General features: G+C 46.9%; 1 protein-coding gene across 1 annotated transcript; it reads left to right on the top strand.

Moving 5' to 3' along the window:
* Window positions 1–598: 598 nt before the first annotated feature.
* On the top strand, window positions 599–15,303 carry snrpd1 (small nuclear ribonucleoprotein D1 polypeptide). Its single transcript, XM_038796568.1, has 4 exons — window positions 599–713; window positions 10,937–11,013; window positions 13,030–13,221; window positions 15,067–15,303. The coding sequence occupies exons 1-4, from the start codon at window positions 607–609 to the stop codon at window positions 15,141–15,143; spliced, it is 453 nt and encodes a 150-aa protein (XP_038652496.1). The 5' UTR covers window positions 599–606; the 3' UTR covers window positions 15,144–15,303.
* The last annotated feature ends 510 nt before the right edge of the window (window positions 15,304–15,813 follow it).

Raw genomic sequence — 15,813 nt, 5'->3', positions numbered from 1 at the left:
ATTCATTTTTTTCATTTAGTTTATTCATTTTTTTTACAAGTTGGGGGGGGGGGGGGTTATTTGATAAAATTATACAGGAAAAAAATTCAGAACTTTGGACAGATGGAGACTCCATACTTTCCGACACCGGAAGGCTTCACCTTCATCCAACAGATTCCATTGGAGGAGCGTGTACGAGGGCCAAAGGGACCCAAAACCATTTCTTCCATTCACCTGAGGAAGGAGCTGCCCTCCGAAAGCTCGTGTTTGAAACAAACCTGTTGGACTTTAACCTGGTGTTGTCAGACTTCTTACTGTGCTCACCCCAGTCCAATGCCGGCATTTCCACTCCATTTTTGTCAGCAGCAAACAAGGTAACAGAAAATGATGGGTCGCGCAGGTCGGCTGGGTTGGGTCCTGAAGGTTGGCCGATTGGTAAAAATGGGTGCCGGGAAAAGAGTTGGAAGGACACTGATCTATCCAACAGGACTGGGAACACATTTGAAGCCAGACAGAAACTGAAGGGGGCGATAGAGAGCATCTTTACCGGCCGGCACCCGCGCATGCTCAGTGCTGGGCGGCAGTCCCGCGCATGCTCGGTGCTGGGCGGGCTGCCGGCACCCGCGCATGCTCGGTGCTGGGTCGTCCCGCGCATGCTCAGTGCTGGGCGGGCTGAGGCCGTCTCCATTCCGCGGCCTCCGGGAACAATCTGCCGCCATCATGAAGCTGGTCCGGTAAGCGGCGGCATCGGAGGGCGGCTCGGGGCCTACACTTACCGATCGGAGAGGGGGAGTATGAGGAAGGGAGGGGAGGCTGTAGTCTAGGCCTGGGGCCTAGTCAGCAGCTGTGGCCGGGCCGGGAGGGGGGAAGCCGGGCAGCCAGCGCTGGGAGAGTCCGCCGCTCAGAGGCCTGGGCCTAGGCAGCGCGCCCACGCCGGGCGGGAGCTTTCCAATCCGGGCCCTGGGGCTGGAGCTGCTCCTGGTCTGACTGACGGAGCATTAACTCCCAGCGGCTGAGGCTGGCTGGACTCTCCCCAGCCCTTTGTCTTTACACCAATTCTAAAAGTTTTAAATACAAACACACTTTGTCCCTTAAAACCTCCCGATTCCACAAGCTCACAGACATGCTATTCGACTGCCGGAGGCATCTCTGACTCTGCTGCTTCCCCCCTGGTATCCACACAGCTGCCCAGCTCTTCATCCCCAATGCCCATAGCCAGGCGGTCAGCAAGGGGCTGCCCAGCTCTTCATCCCCAATACCCATAGCCATGTGGTCAGCAAGGGGCTGCCCAGCTTCAGCTCTTCACCCCCAATACCCATAGCCAGGTGCTCAGCAAGTGGCTGCCCAGCTCTTCGCCCCCAATACCCATAGCCAGGCGGTCAGTAAGGGGCTGCCCAGCTCTTCATCCCCAATACCCACAGCCAGGCAGTCAGCAAGGGGCTGCCCAGCTTCAGCTCTTCACCCCCAATACCCATAGCCAGGCGGTCAGTAAGGGGCTGCCCAGCTCTTCACCCCCAATACCCATAGCCAGGCGGTCAGTAAGGGGCTGCCCAGCTCTTCATCCCCAATACCCATAGCCGGGTGGTCAGCAAGGGGCTGCCTAGCTCTTCACCCCCAATACCCACAGCCAGGCAGTCAGCAAGGGGCTGCCCAGCTTCAGCTCTTCACCCCCAATACCCATAGCCAGGTGCTCAGCAAGTGGCTGCCCAGCTCTTCGCCCCCAATACCCATAGCCGGGTGGTCAGCAAGGGGCTGCCCAGCTCTTCACCCCCAATACCCTCACGGGGTAGGCCTCACGGTAGCATGGTGGTTAGCATCAATGCTTCACAGCTCCAGGGTCCCAGGTTCGATTCCCGGCTGGGTCACTGTCTGTGCAGAGTCTGCACGTCCTCCCCCTGTGTGCGTGGGTTTCCTCCGGGTGCTCTGGTTTCCTCCCACAGTCCAAAGATGTGCGGGTTAGGTGGATTGGCCATGCTAAATTGCCCGTAGTGTAAGGTTAATGGGGGGATTGTTGGGTTACGGGTTACGTGGGTTTAAGTAGGGTGATCATTGCTCGGCACAACATCGAGGGCCGAAGGGCCTGTTCTGTGCTGTACTGTTCTATGTCTACCCATAGCCATGTGGTCAGCAAGGGGCTGCCCAGCTCTTCATCCCCAATACCCATAGCCGGGTGGTCAGTAAGGGGCTGCCCAGCTCTTCATCCCCAATACCCATAGCCGGGTGGTCAGCAAGGGGCTGCCTAGCTCTTCACCCCCAATACCCACAGCCAGGCAGTCAGCAAGGGGCTGCCCAGCTTCAGCTCTTCACCCCCAATACCCATAGCCAGGCGGTCAGCACGGGGCTGCCCAGATTCAGCTCTTCACCCCCAATACCCATAGCCAGGTGGTCAGCAAGGGGCTGTCCAGCTCCAACTCTTCACCCCCAATACCCATAGCCAGGCAGTCAGCAAGGGGCTGTCCAGCTCCAACTCTTCACCCCCAATACCCATAGCCAGGCGGTCAGCAAGGGGCTGCCCAGCTTCAGCTCTTCACCCCAATACCCAAAGCCGGGCTGTCGAGCTTCAGCTATTCACCCCCCCGGATATCCATAGCTGGGCGGTCAGCAAGGAGCTCTTCACACACCCCCATACCCACATCCGAGTGGTCAGCAAGGGTCTGCCCTACTCCAGCTGAACAGTACTAAAGAGGTGCCCGACACTACCACTGCACACTACCCCCACATCTCCCCCCTCTTTCAGGTTGAATCAGATTCTGTAACCTCGCTGTCCTGTTTGGACCATGGCTGAGTTTTAGACCCACCTATCCAGCCCCATCGCCAAACTGCGTATTTCCATCTCTAGTGACTTTGCCCGACCCTGCTGAAGCTGAAAACCTAACCCATGTTTTTGTTGTTAACTGCTCTCTTCATTGCTGTGTTGTTTCTATGTACCTGAACCAGTTTGAATTTGTCGTACCTATCCTGTGCCCTGCATCCTTGTTAGAACTCTACTCTAGCACTGTACCTATTATTCAACAGTTCACATCCAAAAACTGAATCGATATCCCACTCCATCTCTGCAAGCTCCTTCTTTACTCCGGCACCTCCCACCTCAGAATGCTCTATTTCTGGGACTATGGCTTTCAGTGTTCCCTCTCCTCTCCTCCAGCATTGGGTAAAGATCCATTCCGCTGTCTTGCCCTATCCATTGGAACTGCCTACCTAAGGCACACAATCTCTTGACCTTTGACGCTCTCTTTGATCAAGTGTTTGGTCACTGTCTGATTTAGTGCCCAGTTTCTTTCCACTCAAAGTAGTTTGAGAAAGTTTACTTATATTAAAGACTGGTCTAAATATGAGATGTCATCAGAGGATAATAATCAGGGACTGGAATCCTGGATGATATTGAGCAGTATCTCTGGATTTGTACACTGGGATAAAAGAAACATTCAAATCCATGAGACCAAAGTACTTGACTACTCTGAAGATATAGCGAATGATGTTTTCTATCAGCCTCATCAAGCCGTGAGTTTTGACATATTGCAGAGTGCTTTCATGTGAATTCAAGACGCATCATAGAATCCCTATAGTGCAGAAGAAGGCCGTTCGGCCCATCAAGTCTACACCGACCCTCTGAAAGAGCACCCTACCTACGCCTACTCCCCCGCCCTACCCCAGTAACTCCATAACCCCATTTAAAGGCAGCTTTTTTGGACACCTAAGGGGCAATTTAGCATGGCCAATCCACCTAACCTGCACATCTTTGGACTGGGAATAAACCGGAGCACCCGGAGGAATCCCACGCAGACACGGGGAGAACGTGCAAACCCCACACAGACAGTGACGCGCTAGAGCTGTGAGGCAGCAGTGCGAACTACTGTGCCACCCAGGAGGGGGAGGAAACCATTCAGCCCATCGAGCCTGCTCTGTCATTGGATATGATCATGGCTAATCTTGGGCTTCAACTCTTGCCCATTTCCCAGAGGCCAAAATTCTGTCCATCCCAGCCTCAAATATATTTAACAATGAAACTTCCACTTTGAGGGGGGATCTCACAGAGACTTATAATATTCTAACAGGCCTAGACAGGGTAGATGCAGGGACGATGTTACCGATGGAGGGTAAACCATTTCGGACAGAGATAAGGAGATATTTCTTCACACAAAGAGTGGTGAGCCTGTGGAATTCATTACCACAGGAAGTAGTTGATGCTAAAACTTAAAATATATTCAAGAGGCGACTAGATATAGCACTTGGGGAGAAGGGGATCAAAGGCTATGGGGAGAAAGCAGGATGAGGCTATTGAGTTGGATGACCAGCCATGGTCATGATGAACGGCGGAGCAGGCTCGAACGGCCAAAAGGCCTCCCCCTTGCTCCTATCGTCTATGTATCTATGTAATCCTTTAGGATTGAGAAGTCCAAAGATTCACAACCGTTGGAGTGGAGGAATTTCCTCTCATCTCAGTCCTAAATGATCAGCCGCTTATCCTGACCGGTGGGAACAATCGCTCAGCATCTACCTGTCGTGTTAGTAAATCTGTTGCATTACCTGTCTACCTTGGTTTATTGTATTCAGTAATTACTGCTAAGCCACGATGCAAAGTTTTGGAGCAGCGGTGTATAGTACAAGTGCTGGATTGACGTAGCTTTGGTTTCCGCACTGTGCTAAATCTTCTACCTCAGCTTTACTACTGTGCAGTGTTCCCTAATTTGTCCCATACCTGTGTGGAATTCACCGCTATCAAGGAAACGTGATGGATGTGCACCATCAATAGAAACAAAATATACAATGTATATATTTGTCAAAAGTTACCATATGGATGGAGACGTAAGAATAGCCAGTAACAGGCTAGTTCACAAATAACTAGAGTTTGTCGAGTGTCTTCTTTACTCAAAATTGCTATGAATAGCGAGGAAAAATGGCTGTCGTTTCTTCACACCAACAAACATACTCGGACAGAGATCGAATGTCTGTGTGGATTTGAAGAGGGATTGCTCTTGTGAACAGGAGGGTGAAGGTTGGAGACACGGTTTCCTTGTAAATTAAATGAATTATAATGGGGGAAAGGGGGTAACGGGGCTTCATCCAGGAAGTGGGGAAGGCAGTGTTATGGTGAAAGGAAAATTGAATCCCTGAAGGGAAAGACTGTTGATGTTTTTGAGGAAGTAGTGACCAGTGTCGTGAAGCCCAGTCCATCGTGCAAACCCGCCTCCCATCCGTCGACTCTGTCTACACCTCCCGCTGCCTTTAGAAAGCGGGCAGCATAATCAAAGACCCCTCCCACCCGGCTTATTCTCTCTTCTGAGCTCTTCCATCGGGCAGAACATACAATAGTCTGAGAACACGCACTAACAGATTCAAAAACAGCTTCTTCCCCACTCTTACCAGACTCCTGAATGACCCTCTTATGGAGTGAACTGATTCTCTCTATGCATCTTCTCTACTGAGTAACACTACACTCCATATGCTTCACCCAATGTCTATGTTTAATTACATTGTATGCCCTATGTTTTTCACTTATGGAACGACCTGTCTGGACTGTATGCAGAACAATACTTTTCACTGTACCTCAGTACAGGTGACAAATTCAAATTTAGTCCACCTACAATTTTTTTCAGATTAAAATTCTTATTAAGATGTAAAGTAATAAACCAGGTCACGAACTTTAAATAAACTTTCTCTCATAAAGCATACAAACGTGAATTGGAGAGAAGTAGCATTTGGAAGTATGCACAGATTAAAATGTTCCATTAGGTAGCCTCATGAGAACCATTACATTATTATTTGGAGATCCTGGCTACGAATCCAAAACTTTTCACAAACTCCCTCGAAATATCCTTGTGTTTTTAATGTGTTTAATGTCTTTGGAATCAATCTTTCCAGCTACAGCAAAATGACTAGATTAGTGGTATTAACTGGTCAATAAAATCTGCTTTGTAACTCTTAATCGTTTAACAACACTTAATAACTTAACTCTTTCAATTTACTTTCCGCGTGCTCCTTCCCATTTTCAGTTCATTGTTTCTTCCGATTTACCACCTCTCCTGACTCAACTTTCAAATCGCTGCTTCCCTCCCATCCCCACTTCACTGCTACTTCCATCATCCTCGCTGCTTCCCTCTCCCAAAGCCACGCTGTGAGGGAGGGTGTGGACAAGGGGACTTCTAGGGGGCAGACTGGTGAGGAAGGCGGTGAATGGTGGGGGGGCAAGAGGGTCCTGGAGGGATAGGTTCAGGGAGGGGAGTGAGGTGAGAGGGAGGCAAGAATCAATGAGTGGAGGTAGCGGCAGGAACGCTGAGCACTGACGTAGCTTCGGTCTCCGGGATCTGTGACACAAGCGAATTCCGGCTGATTGGTCATGTCCGGCTTAGCTCATTCTTGTCCTGAGGGAATCTACTAGTTCTTTGCTATTGGGCTTGAGTGGCAGTAAACCTCATTTAACCATTAGTGTGCGCATTTGTAATAATTAAATGTACAGAACATGATGGCCTGTTGCTCAGATGTGCAGACAGTGCACATGCTGTGTTCTTATATCTCCTTCCGTACTCAATAAAGTTTGTGTCTTTTATGTCCTTGTGAAGCACTCCAAAATGTTTTTCTATGTTAAAGGTGCTTTATAAATAATCATTCCAATGATGTATCACCCACAAATGGAAAGATGATGGGATGGAGTGTTTTCACTGTTACCATCTCACTAAATGGGACCTGTGAATGGATCATCCAGGATTGCTCAGCTGGTCTGGTAGTGCCTGTAGAGAGGGAACTAGAGCTAACGTTTCAGGTTGATGACTTTTCAGTAGAACTTTTTAAAAAAAGATTTAGAGTACCCAATTATTTTTTCCAATTAAGGGGCAATTTAGCGTGGCCAATTCACCTATCCTGCACATCTTTGGGTTGTGGGGGCGAAACCCACGTAGACACGGGGAGAATGTGCAAACTCCACACGGACAGTGACCCAGAGCCGGGATTCGAACCCGAATGGTAAATACTGTACTACCGTGCTCTTTCAGTAGAACTGAATGTGTATCTGGTAGCAGTCTCCCTGTTGGAACTCTCTTGCGAATGGAACAGTTGGTGATGGGGAATATCCATGGCCTCATTGGAACTTGTTTTAAGTGACCTCAGTGTAGTTTTGCCACTATTTCACAGACAGTAGGTGTCACCCAGATTCTCGGGACTAACTGAAAAAGTAGCTAATTTAATATGTTTGCTCCAAATAAAATCAGTTCAGAGCAGCTTGATATATTTTGGTATTTTCCTTTCTGCTTGGTAGTGAAAGTAGTCCCCGATTTGTATGATTACTGCCAGAATTTGGAATTATAAATAGGTTGTATGCCATCATTCTGAGGTCCAGTTGCTGGCAAATCTCTGCTTGCAGTAGACAGCTTCTCACAGAATCAATTCCCTGTGAGGTCCAAGCCTGTTCATGATAATTGAAGAGAAATAGTCTACCAGCAATGTTCGAATGTGCTGACAGCTACACACGAGGCCCTTCCAGTGTCGCATGATCTCGCATAACTCTGCCTAGCATACATAACTGCGCCGCACAGGAACTGTTCAGTCCATCATGTCTGTGCCAACCATTTGAAATCGAATTCTCCTTTCTTCCTCGCCCTCCAACTTTCTCATTTTAAAATATTTATCTCGGTACAGTAGAGGTAAAGGCACCATAGTCCCAGATGACCATGGGCTGCTTTCCCCTTTGATGGGGAGAGCTGACTGGTTTAACCTGAGCATCAGGACACCTCAGGCAAGGTTGGGAAGGCGGGGCCTACATGAATAATCTCAGCCGGTGCAGGAATTGAACCCGCGCTGCTGGCCTCGCTCTGCATCACCAGCTGTCTAGCCCACTGAGCTAACCGACCCTCGAGTGTTTATCTAGTTCCCTTTTGAAAGTTCCCATTGAGTCCGTTTCGATCTCCCCTTCACACTGCGTTCCAGATCCTGTCTTGCTGTGTGTCTCCTCATTTCCCTTCTGGATTTTTTGTAATTTCTCTTAAATCTGTGCTCTCTGCTTATTGACAGTTTAGTCACTCAAAACCATTTATCCTCCTCAAAACCATCCATGAACTTCATCAAATCTCATTACCTTCTCAACCCTTAAGGAGAACAATCCCATCTTCTGGAATATTCACATAACTGAGCTTACTCATCCCCGATATCATTTTCTCTGCAGCCTCCAGTACCTTGACACCACGCAGCCGCCATGCCCAACCTGTGTTTTATAAGTCTAGCAAAATTTCCGTGCTTTGGCTCTCTCTGTGGAAGTATGGATCCCAGTTGCCACCCTTGAAACTGGCATTGGTAAAACTCCCTGTCTCTGTTTCTCTCGTTTCTCGCCTAATAGATGCCGGCGGAGCTGTTGTTATTCCAGGGTCCTCTGTAGTTGTTTTAGATTACTGCATCTGCAGTATTTTGCTTATTTTCAAATTGTTTCATTCAGTTTACGCAGCCGCCCCTCATTGCTCGGATGATACTGTAACACTTCACTTCTGTGCCAAATTGAATCTGCTGTTTGCTTCCCCAGCTGATGTTCTCATGAAGTCTGTAGCTCTTGATATTTAGCACAATAGCAGGTTTGCTGTCCACTGCAGACTTTGGAATTATCCCCCTCTACCTATGTTTAGGTCATTAATCTATATCCAAGAAGATAACCTATATCCCAGTAGTCTTAACTCTGGCCCCGAGGAAGCACCACTCTTCATTTCCCTCCAAACCTGAAAATCAACTGTACCCTGGTACTGTTTTCTGTTCGTCGACCAGTTTTGTATCCACCTTGCTACTCTCCTTTTCATCTCATGGGCTTTATTCTTGCCGATACTTACCATCCCTTTTCAGCTTCCTAAATTTAGCTCTACCCGTTGAGCATTGTTCCTTGTCCTTTTCAATAACTTACATCATTCAGTTCTATCCTACCTAATGCAACATTATCGATTATGTATCTTGCATATTTCACCTGGATTCAGACAGGGGCATTTTGAAATAAGCAAAATCAACCTGAACACAAAGAGACACTGTTGGAAAAATCGCCCAGATTGTGTAGATCAGAAATATCTGAATAAAAACCCAGATTGTGTAGATCAGAAATATCTGAATAAAAACCCAGATTGTGTAGATCAGAAATATCTGAATAAAAACCCAGATTGTGTAGATCAGCAATATCTGAATAAAAACCCAGATTGTGTAGCCCAGTAGGACTTGGATAAAAATACACGTGCCCTGGTCTGGAGGCCGGTCACCCCCAAAGATGGGACCTGTAGAGAGTCCCGACGTAAGCAGAATCCCGGGTACTTAAGCAGGGAGTTGAAAGTTTTGACTGCCGTGACAGGATTACTCTGATTGACCAGAAACAAGGGGACTTGGGCTGTTTGCCCCATACCAACCCTGGTTTTTACCCAGACTACCCACCCTGACCCCTCTTCCCTCCAGCAGTGGTGATTGCCATGCCACAGAAGCTTCAGCCCATGATTAATTTTTGGTTGCAGACTACAATTTCAGAACCCGTGACTTTATCAGGCCACCAGCTCGGTTTCTTTACTGTCTTGGTATTTTCTGATCGTGCAAGGGAAACATGGTTGATTCTCTAATATGACACTTGTGTTTTGCTAGACCTCTTAAAAAATAAACGCGTGTTCGTCCCCAGCTGGAGTATGGTCTTCAATTCCGGGCAGTGCACTTCACAAAGGACTTTTGGGTGTCCAGAAGAGGTTCACTCAAATGCTCCCAGTGGGGAGGCTGAGGTCCATCTTAGAGCTGAGCAGGCCAAAATTTGCTGAGAGGTTTTTAAAACAAGGAAAGATTTCTATAGAATCCCTACAGTGCAGAAGGAGGCCATTCAGCCCATCAAGTCCGCCCCGACCCTCTGAAAGAGCACCCTACCTAGGCCCAGTGAGGCAGCAATGCTATCCACTGTGCCACCACGCCGCCCTAATAACTAATCATTTAGAATAACTAAAAATAAACACATCAAAGCCTGGTATGGTAACTGCTTGGCCCAAGACCGTAAGAAACTACAGAGAGTCGTAAACACCGCCCAGTCCATCACATGAACCCGCCTCCCATTGACTGTCTACGCCTCCCGCTGCCTTGGGAAAGCAGGCAGCATAATCAAAGAATGCATAATCAAACCCACACGGGTTATTCTCTCTTCCAACCTCTTCCATCGGGCAGGAGATACAGAAGTTGAGAACACGCACTAACAGATTCAAAAACAGCTTCTTCCCGCTGTTACCAGACTCCTAAACCACCCTCTTATGGGCTGATCTGATCTCTACTGAGTAGTACAACACTCCGTGTGCTTCTGTCTCTATGTATTTACATTGTGTATTGTGCATGTCCTATGTTTTTTCATGTATGGAACGATCTGTCTGGACTGCAACGAGAACAATACTTTTCACTATCTCGGTGCAAGTGACAATAAATCAAATTCACTTCAATAAATTGTTCCCAGTGGCTGAAGGATCAATAACCAGAGGGCATGGATTTAAGGTGATGGGAGAAGAACTAGAGGTAACTTGAGAAAAGGTTTTGCATAGTGGGTGTTAGAATTTGGAATGCACTGCCTGATAGGGTGGTAGCTACTAGATTCAGCAGTCGCTATGTGTAGGGGTGGCACAGTGGTGAGCACTGCTGCCTCACAGCTCCAGGGACCCTGGTTCGATTCCGTCTTTGGGCCTGTCGGTCTAGGTAGGGCGCTATTTTGATGGTTGGTGCACACTTGATGGGCTGAATCGCTGACTCCTGCTCTGTAGGGATTCTGTAGCTTCCAAATAGGAATGAGAGAAATTCCAGAGAATAGAGGGAAAATAATCAGGGAAAGGGGGAAGAAGAGGGAGCATGAGATGAATCAGACTGCTCTTCGACATGTGCAGACTCAATGGACCAAATAGCGTCCTTCATTTATATATCTTTCATGTAAATACATCAATGAGTTGGTGGTTGACTTTCTAATGTTTTAATGGCAATGTCTTTTGCACAGATTTTTGATGAAGTTGAGCCATGAGACTGTGACCATTGAGCTGAAGAATGGAACGCAGGTACATGGAACTATCACAGGTAAAGAGAAAGCTCACCTCTTGCTTTATTGGCTGAACCATTAGGATTTATAAATATAGTTTCCACATTTAGCGATTTGGCATCCGTCTGGAACTCTGATTGTGTTGTATTCATTAAATGCTGAATTTGCACTCCTCATACATGTCTAAACACGGCAACATCAAGGGAAGTTTTTTTTAACGCTACGAATTGGTAGGATTTGGAATGCACTGTCTGATAGGGTGGGGGGTTCAATATTAACTTTCAAAAAGGAATTGGATCAATAGTTAAAAGAAAACATTGCAGGTAAACGGCACTAGAGTGAGAGCATTGCTCTTAAAACAAAATACGCACAGACTGAATGCTAAATGGCCTGCAGCACTCTTCAGCTCTGTGGGTTTTCTTTGTGTTTTGTCCGATTTTGCTCGGCCTGCTTTGGGCCTTCTCCAGTAACACAGCCGAGTTCAGGAGTTGGTTACTTTAGCCCACCATCTGGGAAAGTTGACACCAAAGCAATTCTCATTGCAGCATTGCATCATTTTAATTTGGCTCCAAAGAGTTGTACTTTACCTTGGGTTGCTCGGGCTTGGAGAGCACTAGTAGATGACTGGTTACTGGTTTGTTAATGCAATCGGATCATATTCGAGACAGCGGTTGTAATGAATGAAGAGGTTAAACATATTTACTGGTAATTTTTTTTTGTGGGGGGTTGGTTGGATTGTAGATGGGGGATTGGATGGGGAAAGGCAGTGGACTGGAATAGATCCTTTTATTAAAGGGTGGAAGTTGGGGGGTGGGGGGGGAGTTTATCCATTCATATTAAGCAATGCTGGAATGAATGACGACAATGTCTGCTGCAAGCCATCATGCTGTTTTTACCCAGGGAATTGAACCCAGGTACCAATTATTAGGTCAAATAGTTTATTCTGGTGGGGCTCCAACCTATTGGAAGGGTGAGTTTTGCAGTCACTGGCACAGTGAGTCTCTTGTTGCAAATAGCCAGAACAAGAAGATGATTTGTTGAAAGGAAAAAGTTAAATTTATATCCAGGCTTTCACATCGTCGGGATGTCCAAAAGTATTTTCACGGCCAGCAGATTGCTTCTGAAGTGGCGTCACAAACTTGCAAATAACAAATCCCGTGAATGGCAGTGAGATAAATGATCAGGTCCTGCATGATGATGTCGTTGAAGCATCAACAGCGTGGGGAGAGCTCCCTAACTCTTGTTTGAATAAAGCCATGGGACCTCATGCCCAGCGAAGCAGGCAGACGAGGCCTCAGTTTAATCATCTAATCTGAACAGTTTCTCCAGCAGTATGTTACTCTGTCAGTACTGCAATTAAGTGTCACCCTAGGTTATACACACCGGTACGGATTGAACCCGCAGCCTTCTGAAATGAGGTGCAAGTGTTGCCCTTTTAAATGAAGGCTGACACTAATGCGCCATTCCTTTGTGAGAGTGAAGTGTTCGACAGTGGCTTGGTAGGGATCATGCTAACTGCAGTGGTGTCTGATATGGTCAGTACTCGCATGAAGAATAACTACTGGAGAAAACAATGGAGAGCAGGTAAACATCTTTACAATGTCACCTTTGTATCATCATTTGCTGAAGAAGAAACTTGGAAGTATATTAAAACCGCTTATTCATCCGATTTAGTGTTTAGTTTTAGTGTTACTACTATTTTATAGTCAGCATTATAAGTGGGTCCAACAGAACCCATTGCCTGTCAGGGTCCGGTGTTTTATGGATTGAATTTCAGTTCTTAGAATATTTGGCAAGTTCATGATCGCTGTCGGTGGTTTGATGTGGGAACCAGTAGCCACTCATTTCTATTTCCTAGTGCAGTTTGGGGGGTGTGTTTGTGCCGCATCTGTAAATACTGGGCACCAATGCAAGAAGGGTGGTGAAACGCACCCTTGCTGGGGCTCCTGCAGGGAAGCTTCACTCGACGGCTGGTCTGCAGCCTAAAGAATGGTGACCCACCTTCCAATTTGAAACACCGCGGTGTAAAGCATTTCCTCATTCGATTTCTCTAGGTGTGGATGTCAGTATGAATACTCACCTGAAAGCTGTGAAGATGACATTAAAGAACAGAGAACCTGTACAGCTGGAGACACTGAGTATCCGAGGGAACAATATTCGATACTTTGTTCTCCCAGACAGCTTACCGCTGGACACGCTGCTCGTTGATGTGGAGCCCAAAGTCAAATCAAAAAAGAGAGAAGCAGGTATGGTGTTTGCTGAGAGTTCTTTGGAATGTTTGACTACAAATATTAACTTTGCTTTCAAACCGTGTCTTATTTTGTAGACCGGCTGACCATGTTTGAGCAGCAAACTCTTTTTATTGTCAGCATCTGGATTCAATCTGACGCAATCTTTTTTTCTTCTTTTTTTAAATATAAATTTAGAGTATCCAATTTTTTTTTCCAATTAAGGGGCAATTTAGCGTGGCCAATCCACCTACACTGCACATCTTTTTGGGTTGTGGGGGTGAGACCCACGCAGACACTGGGAGAATGTGCAAACTCCAGACGGACAGTGACCTGGAGCCGGGGTCAGATCCGGGTCCTCGGCGCCGTGAGGCAGCAGTGCTAACCACTGCGCCGCCGTGCCGCCTTAATCTGACTCGATCTAATTGGCTCTTTTGCTTCTGTTTTTTTGAGTCAGTGTGTGGTAGCTTTAACCCTCCTCACAAATTGTTTCAGCCCATTTTGTCAACTGGTGGGAAATAACATCCACCAAAACAATTAAGGAATGACGGTTAAGTTGGGTTTAAGGCAGAGCTTTCTATTGGAAGATGAGGTTTTGGTGAAGTATGTTCAAGGCTGAGATAGACAGAATTTTAATCAGTAAGGAAATCGAGGTTCATGGGGATAAGGTGAGAAAGTAGAGTTGAGGATTATCATACCAGATCAGTCATGATCTCATTGAATGGCGGAGAAGGCTTGATGGGCTGAATGGCCTTCTGCTCCTACGTCTTGTGGCTTTATGGAACTTGGACTGATTCCTCAGCTGCGGTTTTAACTCCTTGAGGTTTTTGTGGTGAGCGTGACCTAACAGACTGCTCTCTGATGTCCCATTGCCGCTGCAAAGAAAAGTCCGCCCATAGGTAGGAATCCCATTTTTATTCTTGGAGAAAGCCTGACATTTCATCAATTACCCTGCGCTCAAATCCTGTCGTCCCCACCCCTCCCTTAGGAGACCCAAGCAGCAAGCATTATCCCAATCAAACCTGGTCTTCTCGCCAACAAGAACCCCTGCTTAACAGCTGAAGCCTCTAACACCCAATACCATCCGCTCAACAGCTCGCGTTACCCCCAAATTTCCCTCTAGTCACACCGAGTCTGAGTCATCAAAATGGGGCCACATTGGGTAACCGTTGAATAGCATGTTTGAAGCTGTATATTGTATTTAATCCACACTACATGTCTGGGGGAACTTTTCTACCATTGGGTTTCAGGGATGGTGCGAAAGGTCTGAGGGTGAAACGGTTTCCTCCTGTTCTTATCATAGAATTTACAGTTCAGAAGGAGGCCATTCGGCCCATCGAGTCTGCACCAGCCCTTGGAAAGAGCACCCCACTTAAACCCACAACTCCACCCTAACCCTGTAAACCAGTAACCCCACCTAACCTAAGGGCAATTTATCATGGCCAATCCACCTAACCGGCACATCTTTGGACTGGGAGGAAACCGGAGCACCCGGAGGAAACCTACGCAGACATGGGGAGAGTGTGAAGACAGTGACCCAAGCCGGGAATCGAACCTGGGACCCTGGTGCTGTGAAGCTACCGTGCTGCCCCCTCTGGTTGCCAATAGTTTCCTTGTCTGTTCATTGCGTAATCAATGTGTAAATGTTCAAGTGAAAATTTATTAAAATGAACTCGGAATATTTGGGAGAAAAAAACGACTAAAATTCATAGTCTTGAAGTAAGCATTTCTGAAGCTGCTGGTGAAGTATTCACTTTTGCGTATTGCCTCCTTACTATTCCAAAGTATCGCTGTGCTTCTGTTATAATGCTCAAGGTTTTTGGTTCATTTTAACTAACGTTGTCTCCCAATTTTATCTGACAGTTGCTGGTCGAGGCAGGGGGAGAGGTCGTGGCCGGGGACGAGGACGTGGGAGAGGACGGGGAGGACCAAGGCGATAATGTTCGATTCTGCGTCATGGAGACATTTGCCGTTGATGTTTGTACAAGTTTTGTTTACTCAAGAATTTTTGCATTATTTTTGTTTTTAATAAACTTAATTCACATCACTTTGTTTCCCACTGTTATGTTCTACTGATGGCACCATTAAAATATAGCAAAAGAAAAAGAACCATTTTCTTTTTAGCCTAATCTTTATATTTCAAGGTGTTCATATCTTGTGTTATCCTGTTGATTACAAAACTAAATGGAACTATCTTAATTAGTTAGGAATTGTTTGAAGCAACCCATTTATTGCAGAATAACATAAGGATTGGAAGCAGGTGTAGGTCATGGCGTGCATCATACCTGCTCCGCAATTCAATATAATCATGGCTGATATTTGGCTTGGACTCCGTTTCCCCAATTCATTTAATTCTCTTGAGACACCAGAAATCGACCTCAGTCTTAACTGAAGATGCCCAAAGGGTGGCACAGTGGTTAGCACTGCTACCTCACACCAGTGACCCGGGTTCAATTCCGGCCTTGGGTCACTCTGTGGAGTTTGCACTTTCTCCCCGTGTGTGCTTGGGTTTCCTCCAGGTGCTCCGGTTTCCTCCCACAGTCCAAAGATGTGCCGGTTAGGTGGATTGGCTGTGCTAAAATTGCCCCTTAGTGTCCAAAGATATGCCGG

The sequence above is a fragment of the Scyliorhinus canicula genome, chromosome 5 (assembly GCF_902713615.1).
Source record: "Scyliorhinus canicula chromosome 5, sScyCan1.1, whole genome shotgun sequence".
Taxonomy (NCBI): domain Eukaryota; kingdom Metazoa; phylum Chordata; class Chondrichthyes; order Carcharhiniformes; family Scyliorhinidae; genus Scyliorhinus; species Scyliorhinus canicula.
This window is presented reverse-complemented; position numbering and strand designations above follow the sequence as displayed.